We start from the raw sequence: 12,113 nt of genomic DNA, 5'->3' as shown, positions 1-12,113 counted from the left end.
AGATGAGCAAATTATTTTTTAGTGCGTGTCGATAACCGGCTGGCGGCGCAAGCTGTGTATTCGGCAGCCATTGCGTGCACAATAACGACATGAACGCCGCGCGCGAGCTGCAACGACGTGAACCGCGCGAGTCGCCAGCTTCACTTCTAACTACGTTCTCCGCCCTACGCGTTACGTATAGAGTTCCGTGGCGGAAACGATATCGGCGGCAATACAATTAATCGTCCAACAGCCCACTTGGATCTAGATCGACGTAAGTCCGAATCGATCACTCCGCGGTTACGCGAAAGGCACGGAGAGACGCGAATATAACTTGCGTACAAACTTACATTACGGGAAGGAAAGTTTATTTCGTGCACTCTCCGCAAGCAGAGTATGGATAGAAGAAGCTGATTTTGCACTGCGATGGCACTGCCGTTGGCCGAGATTGCAGAAAACCTCCGGTAAGTAGGAGAGTAAGGAGACTTGCTCTTGCATCGATGCTGCCTGGTCGGGAGTCCGGGGGGGAATGGTTGGCCGACCGTCCGTGCGCAACTAGTCGCAACGGCGCGCATGCGCATTCGAGCTCGCGATTTTATTTTATTAAATTACATCTCTATAACGAAATGGAACGCGTTAAGAAAGAAAGTGTACGTTAAATATTATGTAAAAAATTAATTAAATGTTAAATTAATGTATCACGAATCTGTTACGGATGCATATATATCGCGAATTTGATTGAGTCAATCTTTTGCATTTTTTGAGGAGACACAGCCAATGCAGTGTCATTACCAATTCATAGCTATGATTGGTGCACTGGTTGCCGTGACGGATTTGTATATAAACAAGCCATTTTTTACGCCAAGCATCGCAGTTTGAGATCAACTCGGGTGGCGTGAACATCTCTTGTTGTTTGCAAGTCGCGTAGTCCTTGTAAGGACTGCCTGCCCACCTTGCTTGCCTCACCGCTATCACTGTCCTCTCCTATATCTCGTATGCAGAAACTGTAAGAAGATTAAGGAACAACGGTCATATCATGATTCGCAATTTGTCAAGATAAATAGACAGGTGCCAGAGTGAAAAAGAAGCCGGGATAGATACATTTCATTATGCTACCTGTCGCTTTAAGGTGAATCGCTAGTAATATAAAAATATATTATGAACGATAAGGATAACTCACGTCGTAGTTCGAAATCAGATTGATCATTGTCAACGTCTCACCGTGGGATTAGTTTTTTTTTAAGGTTAGTCACCCGCGATATAAAAATGTATAAGTAGATTTGATACAGAGAGTTCGCGTCATAGTTTGCAATGGTATTGAATAATTGAATATCTCGCTCGTTGTAAAATACGCAATGTAAAAATGCAATAACTTGATAACTTTCTTTATTATTATTAATTTTCTTTCTTGCATTTGTTTCGAAATATTTCAAGTATTTAAAGACAAGTTCAGTAGTGTTAAATAAAGTGAAGATACCCTGATTAAGTTTCAGTCTTATTATTAAAGGGAAATATATTCTTGTCATCAGGATAATATTTCGATTGTTAATTGAACAATGTCACGAAATCCGATAAATGAAGAAAGCACCGCAGCTTGGACGCCCGATTTCTTTGGCCCGATTTTTAAAAAGCATAATTTGACAGTAAAACAGGTTATATATTCTAATTCTCGTTGTCCCCCCTTTCTTTACCTTATTACATTATTGTAATTTTTGTTTTTGATTGTATAAAAATATTTGATTTCCGATTTATTAAATTCATATGCTTGGCGTGTGTCAATCTTAATTAGAATTTTACTCAGGCATTAGATTCGCGTGACGTAAATGCACAAATATGCCGCATGGCGACTTTCGTTCCTGACGAAATAATATACGCAACAGATTTGTCTAAGAAAAACCTGCAAAGCTTCCAGGCTGTTTTGATGATGTTAAATATCTCAGGTTAACTTTCTGAACTTGTACAGGCTTCTAATTTCTTTTTACAGATTAAATGTAAATAGAAAAATAAAAAATTATTTGATACAACACCAGGCTTATCGATGCTGTTTAAAAAATATATTCACGACAAGAACGGAGGAAGTTTGGGCTTCAGCAGAAAGTTAAACGATTACATCGACATCGCAGCTCGCGAAATATATAGCAGCGACGGAGACATATTAAAATTTTCCGGTAAGAAAACGTTGACATAAAAAGCATTGATAGATTTAAAGATATTTAAAATATTTCTTGCCAAATAATGATTTTGGTATTTGGATATTTAATGACAATTACAGCTGTTATGAAACATTTTTATTTGCCAAGAAATATTTAAATTTAATTTTATTAAATGAGATTTTACTAAAATAAAATGTCTTGTTAAAAATATAGCTGAAGGGTTACTGGCAGTATGGAAAGTATACAATGACAAGTTCATATTTGACGTCGTGCATAGTGCAATTGTATGTGCTATGAATATACAAAATTCTATAGCAGTTCTAAGGAACGTCAGCAATGTTTTAAAAAGTACTTTGACATGTGTAAAAGAACATTTAAGTTTTGTACAAGAAATAATAAAAAAGAGAAAGTAGAGACAAATATTAAAATACAATTACATTTATAAAAAGTATTATTATATAAATTTAAAATAAGAAAACTAAACGTTTATTTGTAATTTACTTTATGCGCGAGATGGATTTTTAAATGTCATTTTATATGGTAATTGTGAAATTTAATTAACAGCAAACGTAGCCATCTCGGCCGGGGATGTAACATTTTCCGTGATAGGCAGCAAAGAGGCTCGGCATTTTGTGATATTCGGTCTGCCGGTCGAAGAATTGAAAAGCGCGAAAAGAGTTTCTCTACCGAATGACTTGGTACTGTCACTGAGCGCATGGCAGCATTGTACGCCAAGTCATTACGAATACGTAATTAAGGATTCGTACAATGTAAAGGTATGATGACACGTCAATTATATAATTATTTGTTAAATAACTTTAATGTGGCTTACTTAGCTACGTCCACGTTTAATTTGTGTTTAATTCGAAACGTCTTAGTTTTAAAGCAGTAATACAGAAATATTTTAATTTATAAATTTATTTTTACTTTATTTAGATAGTAAAAGTGTTGAAGCAGTCGAACGCAAGATCAGCACATACGACGTCGACGTCTAATGACTGTATCGCTACAAATTATGAAATAAACGGACAAGCTGTTAAACCATTGCCATCTTACAGAATACACTTGATATCTATTAATGGGGAATTATATTCTGGAACTCAAGTCGATAATAAAAAAGACATAGCTTTTACAGGTAAAATAAATCAATAATATGTGAACTCACTTCTACATCTCTTATTTTTTATTATTGTGAAAGAATAATTAATTTTATTTGTAGAAGTTAAATTATACTATTTTTATGCAACAGATTTTTTATAAAAAATATTTCTTTCAGCGATTTCTGCAATATCAGCGACAAATCCAAATTTCAGTGCTCAAATAAAAAGCTATTTGATAAAGCCGGTAATGCAGCAGGTATCGTTTATTGTAATTTATTTTATCTTTAATGAAATTGGAGAATTTACGAGTATCGCATCTTGTCAAAATTCTTTGTAAAATATGTTTTACTTTTTATAGATTGAAAAGGCTGAATCACTAAATTTCTTGGCGGAGATTAGACGAATTACAATAATATTCATTGATATCGTTCCCAATAAGCATTCGAATAACGAATTAATTTTTTTAGCCGACAAATGTTTCCTACTTTTGCATAGGTACTATCTCCCGACTTTATTAATAATAAATTAATATTAATAAAAAGATTATTATTGCTATTTTATAAATAATTAAAATAACATTGTGTAAAATTTTTTTTTTATGATTATCAGTTTAATTTTATTTCTATAATATATTTATATTTATTAAATAATCTTAGTTTAGAAATAAAATATAAAAATTAATTACTTTAATATTTGTTTAGCATAGTTACACCGTGCGGGGGCTGTATCAACGGGATAAATTTGTATGAGAAGAACATCTTTTTCTTTATTGTATTTGGCTTACCTGGATATACTAGTGAAGTTCAGTTTTCAGCCGATGAAGCTTGTAAAAACGGAATTATATGCGCAACAGATATATTACGATCAGTAAAAACTGTCGCTGGTATTCAAAGCGCCTTTATCGGCATGTCCACAGGTGGGAAACAAACAGAATTATTTCTTTGTGTTAGATAAATTAATATCTTTTTTTGAATCTTTTCTTGGACTGAATTTAACAATAATATTAATATTATACGCTTCAACGGACTTATATTACGATTTTATATTTTATATTACATATTATTAGATTAATACAAATTTATGATATGATTTCAATATTACGGCATTAGTTGCTAAATATTGTTTTGTCAATTTATATTTAGGAATAGCTTATTGCGGTGTGATTGGGTCTACTGCTAGAAAATATTACGCAGTTGTTGGACCGCCCGTTAACAAAGCTATAAGAATAATGGATATTTCCTATGATAAAGTAATTAGCATAGTATTAGGATGTCTTAAATCTCAGAAATTCGGTTTTAAGATTAGTTTGTTTATTAAAAATAATTATTGGTCTGTTAAATTGAGTCGAATATTGTATAATAATTTCAGGTTTCCTGTGACTACGATACCGTGTTGCACAGTCATATTAGTAAAAGTAAATTTCGCTCTCGAGGGGTGAAAACGTTGCAGCGATTAGAGAAACATCACATCTACGAATATCTTGGAGAATTATGGTAAACATTTTTAAGCATTATCTTAAACAATGCGTAATATTTGGTAAATAATAGCAATTATTAAAAATATTACGTTAATGTAGTAGAAACTAGTTATTTGCATTTACTTTATTTTTATCTGTGAATTTTTATATATTTATTAAAAAATAAATTAAAACTAAATTATTAAATTATAAAGTAAAAATAAAAATTGTATATTATGAAGGTAATGAAATACATAAATTGCGTTTTTTAATATTTGAATAGGGTAAAGAAAAATTTAGATACAACTTTAGACTATTGCTATCCTATTTTGGGTAGACTGTACGAATTGGAATATTTTGACGATATCTTAAACGAGATCGGAATACTAGATCGAAAATATTCAGGATTGTTAATCAAGGTTTGATTTTAAACTTTTAAAACCAAAGAGGCGTTTGCATTATCTATTATATCACAATTGAAATAATTTATTTAACAAATGTAATACTACCGTTCGTTTTAATTGTAATTATTTCGTACTTTACAAAACTGTTTAATTATACGCTTAGGGAATCGAGAGATCAGGAAAATCCAGACTTTTAGATGCTTTCGTGACATGCGTTAGCAACAAACAAATAAAACCAATTAAACTTTCTCTTCACGTAACTTACGCGGAGAAGGCTTATTCAGTTATATATCACATTATTATGCAGGTATAACATATTAATCTTTTTAATTCTATAAGTTTTCTTTTTAATAAAAACTGATTTTTTAATAATTAGTTAAGCTAAAAGAATAGTTTGTTACAGATACTTGACGCTGAAGATTGCGAGACGGTCGAGGATCGTGAAAAAACGTTACATAATAAATTAAGCGACATACTCGCGTTCGAAAATTACTGTTACCTGAATGTTCTGATGAGAGTTCGTTTTCCTCTTTCTAACGCTTACTGCTTAGACACTGATCAAGAACGTCACACAAAAACCCTCGACATCTTCGAGTTAATATTAACGCAGGTAATGTCTTATCTGAATTATTAAATAGCACATTTTATTTTAGCAAAGGCATTGTGCCATTATTCTAAAATCATTGTAAACTGACACTTATTTATTGCTTACAGCTGAAGACTAAAATCTGCATTTTACTCGATGACGTTCAATACATGGACTACGAGTCCTGGCAATTTTTGTCATTGGCACTCGATAACTATGACGTCGTCGTGGCGATGACGATATTGAAATCGGAATCTCGGGAAGATTTATCTCAAGTAGAAGCAGAGTTTTATAAAGATAAAAGGCTAATGAAGCATTTACTTCTCGGTCTAAACGTAAATCTACTCCCGGCGTTTGCGTGCCAATTTCTGAATGTTCGTGCTATACCCAAAAAATTGAACAGGTATATACCATCGTTTGTTTAACACGAAGTCGCATCATATTTTCATCATGCAACATGATTTCTGTTAGATATCTGCTAAAGCGTAAAGACGGTCATATCGGATGGTGCGAGACACTTCTGATGCTAATTCTTCAAAGTAACGGTCTAGATTTCATTAAGATATCGCCCAGTGAAGCAACGGAACACGATCTAGTTTTTCCGAATAACACGCTGGTGACGAAAATACCGATTGATTTGACACCGGAGGAATTACCGCCGCCTTTGCCTTGGACACAGATGAGTCTCGTGGATATTTGTATCACGAACGAAAATTATGATACGATTACCGACAAGGATCGCGACATGACAGGCAAATATGTTTTATTTTGAAATATAAAAAATTTTTTTTTTTAGACCTAAGTAGAATAAATAATCGAGATAATACTTTGCAATATATTAAACATTCTTTTGCTGTTGTACGAAATAATTACATTATTGCGAATTATCTTAGTTTAGAACTGATGGGCAAGATCTACGACAAAATGAATTTTTACGAGCAAGACTTTATCAAGTGCGCCGCCACGCTGGGCAAAGTGTTTAAACGGAGCGTGATAGAGAAAGTGATGGTGAATTCAATTCCGCTACACACTATTAAAAGTAAGCACGATGATAAGCAGCTCTCGGGCATCTTATTATTTATAATCGAATTGCACGCTGGGTCAGATAAACTTCGCATAACTCTACAGCCGTTTCGGAGATGATTCGAATGCGGATACTGGAATGCGCGTCGCTGCAGCGACGGGATTTCTATACCGAAGATCTCATTTTCTGCATAGACAAGAAGCGGCAAACGTTTTCCGATATGCACCACTTGCTCTCTTGCAGCTGTCATCACTCACGTTAGTTTAGTTTTGTCAAAGTATTCGAATTATTTTACGAAACTAATATTAATTATCGAATAGAACATTATTTTAGTCGCTTGATTTCTTTCTGTGCATATCGGGATTTAATATATTACTTTATATTAAAAAAAAAAAGAGATAAAAAAATGCCATTATATCCTAATTGTAATTGCTTTTCCGCGATGCCGCTATTTCTTTCGCTTCGCTCATTTCGTGCCGCGTCGGTTGACTCCCATCGCTACCTCGATTTGCCGGTGGCGAGGGTGAATGATTAATTCCGATTCGGGTCAAGACGCTTGAAAAGTAACGGGAAATTAGAACGAGCTACGAGGTGGTTGAAGTCTGGGCATAATTCCCGCTCGTCGTCGGTGCAATTCTTGATCGACAGCGAAGTTCGAGTTGCATGTTACGATGGTAATAGAAATGGTAAAACAGATTTTTATTATCGGGTAATATGCAACTTTAAGTCGCCGCTGTTGATCGGAGATGGCGCTGACGGGCCGGTGTGTGGGAGGAGTTTAGAGGATGCAGTGGTTCCAACTACCTCATACTTGCATTTAAAATTATTTTAACGAACTCGTTTACAGATCGACGTTTACTTTGTACGGAACGGATGCGCTACTTCGCGATAAAGTTATTCGTTCGGTTGTCTCGCGTTTAATCTTGACCTCTCGTGGATGGGCCGTTAAACTCAGTCGCCAGTGAATGTGCTTTCGAATTTTATCGCGGCACAGTTCCCGACGTCGACCAATTTCTTGGTTATTCTAAACTCCTGTTAATCTCGTTACTTCTCGAACGTTTGGGCCCGAATCGGAATTAATCATTCACCTTCGTCACCGACGAATCGAGACAGCGTTGGGAGTCAACTAACGCGGCAAGAAGCGAACTAATCGGCATCGCAGAAAAGTGGTGAGAACGAATTTAATTTAGTTTCATACGACTTTTTTAAGATTGGACAAAATTATGAAGAAAAGGATTTGCAGTAATATTGACTGTACGATTTTTTAGATGATATTCTTAGCCGTTACGTCCCGCCTCTTTATGCTTACTGTAAAATGCTAGAATTCAGAGTAGATTTTTTCTGGAAGATGGTGTACAATATTCAAACGAGTGAAAAAAAGCACGAGCATCACACAAGAGCGGCGAAAATATATAGTTTGGACGCTCGAAAATGTGATTCTTGCGGTAATTATCGTTTTTTGAGAATTCTCAGCGAGGATGTACTTAAAGAGTTTAAGGTAATTACAAGTATAATTTATAATTTAGTTTAAATCAAAATATTTTTTCAAGATCTACGTAAGTTAAAGTTTAATTATTATTTTGATAAAAAAAAATAATTTCTTTTTTAGAAAAACGACATGAAAAATATGTTACAATCACCCAGAGTCTCGATAACTCGTCGTCGTACGGTTGTCGAAGGCAAATGGGCCGTTTCGAAACCAAATTTTCTTTCGGCAAAGACAATTAATGTGGCGAAGAAAGAAAATTCTACTTTTCACAGAGTGTCCATTATGCCTACGAACTTTGATAACGAAGATGATGAAGGTAAAGTTACCAAGCGTGTTTAATTATCTTAAATTACCTCGAAACTGTTTAGTTAAATTTAAATATCGCGTATTTACATTAGTTCCGAGATATGAAGAAAATGAAACGATACATCAATCGTCGAGATTCCGACGCCGATCCGCGAGCATTTCTCCAGAAACAGAAGATTTTTTTCGTCCATGTTACCTGGAGAAGTTCAGCCATATAGATTACCGCAACTGTCAATGTGACAACATCATCAGCCAACTTTTCTGGATACTGCAGCAGCACATTGAAAATAGTGGTAAACTAAGATATTTAATTTTTATTCATTTATTTACATGCACATTAACATTGTCAAATCAAATTCTAATTATTAGCTGACTTTGTTAATTATTTCTGTTTTAGGAGAAACTGGAAAGGCATTAAAGTTCTTTATCGAGTACAGCGCCGGAGTGATCCAGATCGCGCAGCCTCTTTACGCCCTCAAGCTGCTTACGATCGCTGCTGAAAAAAGTATAATTCTGGAAGCGAACGAAGTGATCGACGAGAATGCAAAAGATAATGTCACGAATAGAGGAATTATCTTAGCTTTAATGGGTGTGTAAAATTTCACGAAGAAAACTTTTTAAAAAAGTGTAATACTATTTGTCATGTATATTATACAAATTACTCAGGTGATGCCCACATTGCTCTTGGAAATTATGATCGAGCTAAAAAGTATTATCTCTCGGCGGTGAAGCTGCGAGGTGCCCAGCCCAGATTAGAAAAGGGTATTTATTCGTACGTAGTACAGATGTTTTGTAAAGTGCAAGAGTCTCCTCTCCATATGGCCGATGAGGAATCTAGGCGACTTATCGTGGAAAGATACGAGCTGGGATCTTACCTTAGACGTCTTTGCGTGGTATTCATGGTACATAACGATTTATTAATTTAAATTTTAAAAATTAAAATAATGGAAAGTGACAAATATGTTACAATTTATACGATTTTTTTTACAGTTGAATAATAAACTGAAAGCGGCCCAGTCGTATGCCTTGAGAGGATTCAAACTCGTATTTTTAAACGCCAACAGTTTTCAAGAGAAGGGTGAGATATATCTTGCAACATTGCGAGTTTTTTATTGCATGAGAAATGTTAAACTAATACGACGTATCGAAAAATCAATGATAACAGTAATGGAGACAAAAACTAGTTGGAACGATTCCGAGGAAATTGTCATGGTGGCAAATATTTATTTAACACTTTATCAAAATAGGTATATTGTTTTAAGTTTTACGTAGAAAATTAAATTTGTGTGGTTCGAAAATTAATTAATTTACTTTTGTGATAAAAAAAATAAAGAGTATTAAAAGGTGAATTGGAAGAAGCGATAGATATGGGTATAAAAGTCCTGAAAATATCTGAAGTATTACATCTTAATGAACTTATGCTGACCATTATGCCCTCTTTAGTTCAAATAATGGTATTTAAAATTAATTTTGTTTGCTAAATTCTGCTATTCGTATTAATTTTTTGCAATACATAAATTCAAAGCTGAAAAGAAAGCAAATTAATTTTTAACGTGTATTTTAATATTGTTTAATATTAATATTTTATTTTATTTAAAATTTTATTTTTAAGGGATCTTAGATTTGAAATTATTTAAGATAAATGTTATTTTATTGCTATTCGTATAATATTTTTTTATCGATTTAGCTATGGACTAAACGTGTCAGTGAAGCTGTCGATTTAATGCAAGAGCTGTACTTTTTGGCGGACGAAGACGTGGATTTATCAGCCAAAACGTGGTATTACGCTCTTTCATTAGATCTCATGTTGGATGCAGGAATAGTGTTGGAATCATATGATACATCTTATTCATATTACAAGAAAATTATCGGTAAATTACATTGCAATTATAAAACAGTTTAAGTATTATCATTTTTACATTGCGCATTTTATTTTGTCATAAATATTATTGCAGCTAAAAAATCGAAATTTTCTATATGCCGCGATCCACAAAGTCTTTGTCACTTATTGACAAATTTACGGATATATCAGCTTAGAATGTAAGTATTCATTTACCTTCTATCTCAATTCTCCGTCATAAATCACAACTACACTCTCATTACTTTTCTATCTTAAGCAGCAGCTATTGTACACTGGAAGGCACGTGTGGCTTTTCTATGGCGAAGGCGGCTAGCGTACGTGACCTCTGCGTGGTGGTGTGCGTCGAGTCTTGCCTAGCGCGCGCGTAAACATACCGTGGGACGTCGGCTACCGAGGACTGAGTGAGTACAGGATTGAGGACTGATGTGGGAGAGAACGCGCCCCACTACTTCTCCCGTCCTCGGGGGCCGCGGGGAGAGGGGATCAAGAAGTAAGGAGTCACGTACGCTAGCCACCGTTCTCGCAGCAAATGTTTTATCTGCTTTTTATTTTAGTGTACAAAAGCTACTTACTGTACGCTTCCTAAAAATTCATCAATCACTTTAAACTGCATTCTTTTTTAACTTGATATTTTACTTGACTGAATAACTATTATTTAAACTGTTAGATTAGGTTACATCTTAATTGATACCAAAATATATAGATAATTTTTTTGTACTAGGAGACATACGGTAAATAATTTTCCGTATAACACAGAAAAATACACGAAAGACATCGCCTGGTATAAGTTTTCTCAACTTCTTACTTGCAGCAAGGTAATTTTACACGACAAAAGTTCTTGTCTAACGTAAGCAATAAAATGCATAATGTTGAATTAATAGAGCGCTTTGCTAAACTGAAATGTTGCAGGAATTCGAGTGTTATTTATTGATGCTGTTACACTGCCTCAATATAAAACGTTCTAACGAGCTGCAGATCTTAAGACAAAACATTTTCAACAATATCAAATGTCTTAAGAACGTGTCCAAGCACGCAAAAGTCATAAAGCCACGATTTTATCTGTTGATGGCGTACTTGAATGTTCTTCGAGGCTGCAAGTCGAGCGTACGATTTTATTTGAACAAAGCACAGAAATGCGCAATCTCGCAGGGAAACCAATTAACAATGGCATGGATCATACAAAACAGAAAGGTAGTAAACTTAATTATTAAATAAAAAATAATTTACTTGTCTAAAAAATTACTTTTTAAAATTAAAACATTATCTAAAAAATATTTTTTTATTTCATTAATTATAAATTAATGTATTAATATTGTATATAATGTTATATATAATTAAAAAAAAATCTTTTTTCTTAAAATATTCTTTTTATAATTATTGCATTGAGATCCGATAATCTCAGCTGCTTCGAACTTAACACTCGTCTCTTGGCAAAACTAATTAAGTACATAACTGATTAAATTAATTTTCAAATAATTAGTTTTTAATGGCAATGCCGGCGATTATTGATGATTAACAAATAATTAAGATCTAAGTAATGAATAAAAAAGTTCTAAACTTTTTTTCGCAGATGTGGCGGGAGAAAATTTACGATAGTATATCGCAACGCTGGCTAGAGCATATCGAATCGAAGGACGTCTTGGCTTGGCAATGTATCTCTAACTTTAACGCCGACACCTGGTCCACCATTCTTTATCCCCTACCAACGCCGGATGCACATTTATAACTATAAGTATGAAAACGCATTCTCTTATT

General features: G+C 34.1%; 3 protein-coding genes across 4 annotated transcripts in view; all 3 read left to right on the top strand.

Moving 5' to 3' along the window:
* Window positions 1-590: 590 nt before the first annotated feature.
* Window positions 591-6,490, top strand: LOC139110954 (adenylate cyclase type 10-like). Its single transcript, XM_070670941.1, has 14 exons — window positions 591-1,223; window positions 1,964-2,147; window positions 2,697-2,908; window positions 3,069-3,267; window positions 3,409-3,488; window positions 3,591-3,727; window positions 3,934-4,148; window positions 4,375-4,481; window positions 4,601-4,725; window positions 4,972-5,107; window positions 5,256-5,399; window positions 5,496-5,702; window positions 5,807-6,081; window positions 6,150-6,490. Exons 2-14 carry the CDS (start codon window positions 2,018-2,020, stop codon window positions 6,448-6,450), a joined length of 2,268 nt encoding a protein of 755 aa, XP_070527042.1. The 5' UTR covers window positions 591-1,223; window positions 1,964-2,017; the 3' UTR covers window positions 6,451-6,490.
* Window positions 6,485-10,273, top strand: LOC139110958 (adenylate cyclase type 10-like). 2 transcript variants are annotated; one of them, XM_070670955.1, is made up of 9 exons: window positions 6,485-6,717; window positions 6,807-6,959; window positions 7,971-8,200; window positions 8,312-8,507; window positions 8,590-8,790; window positions 8,895-9,086; window positions 9,164-9,399; window positions 9,488-9,575; window positions 10,185-10,273. In XM_070670955.1, the coding sequence occupies exons 1-9, from the start codon at window positions 6,582-6,584 to the stop codon at window positions 10,193-10,195; spliced, it is 1,443 nt and encodes a 480-aa protein (XP_070527056.1). In that variant the 5' UTR covers window positions 6,485-6,581; the 3' UTR covers window positions 10,196-10,273. The 2 variants fall into 2 exon arrangements, with proteins under 2 accessions (XP_070527056.1, XP_070527055.1); XM_070670954.1 differs by lacking the exon at window positions 10,185-10,273 and having other exon boundaries at window positions 9,488-9,789.
* LOC139110970 (adenylate cyclase type 10-like) overlaps window positions 10,138-12,113 on the top strand; it is a 5,980-nt gene continuing 4,004 nt past the window's right edge. The window contains exons 1-5 of the mRNA XM_070670973.1: window positions 10,138-10,368; window positions 10,453-10,537; window positions 11,080-11,173; window positions 11,268-11,549; window positions 11,929-12,090. Coding sequence (XP_070527074.1) covers window positions 10,221-10,368; window positions 10,453-10,537; window positions 11,080-11,173; window positions 11,268-11,549; window positions 11,929-12,084 — 765 coding nt within the window. The 5' untranslated portion in view covers window positions 10,138-10,220 and the 3' untranslated portion in view covers window positions 12,085-12,090. The remainder of the gene's footprint in view (window positions 10,369-10,452; window positions 10,538-11,079; window positions 11,174-11,267; window positions 11,550-11,928; window positions 12,091-12,113) is intronic.

This window comes from Cardiocondyla obscurior, linkage group LG22, assembly GCF_019399895.1.
Source record: "Cardiocondyla obscurior isolate alpha-2009 linkage group LG22, Cobs3.1, whole genome shotgun sequence".
NCBI classification, from domain to species: domain Eukaryota; kingdom Metazoa; phylum Arthropoda; class Insecta; order Hymenoptera; family Formicidae; genus Cardiocondyla; species Cardiocondyla obscurior.
This window is presented reverse-complemented; position numbering and strand designations above follow the sequence as displayed.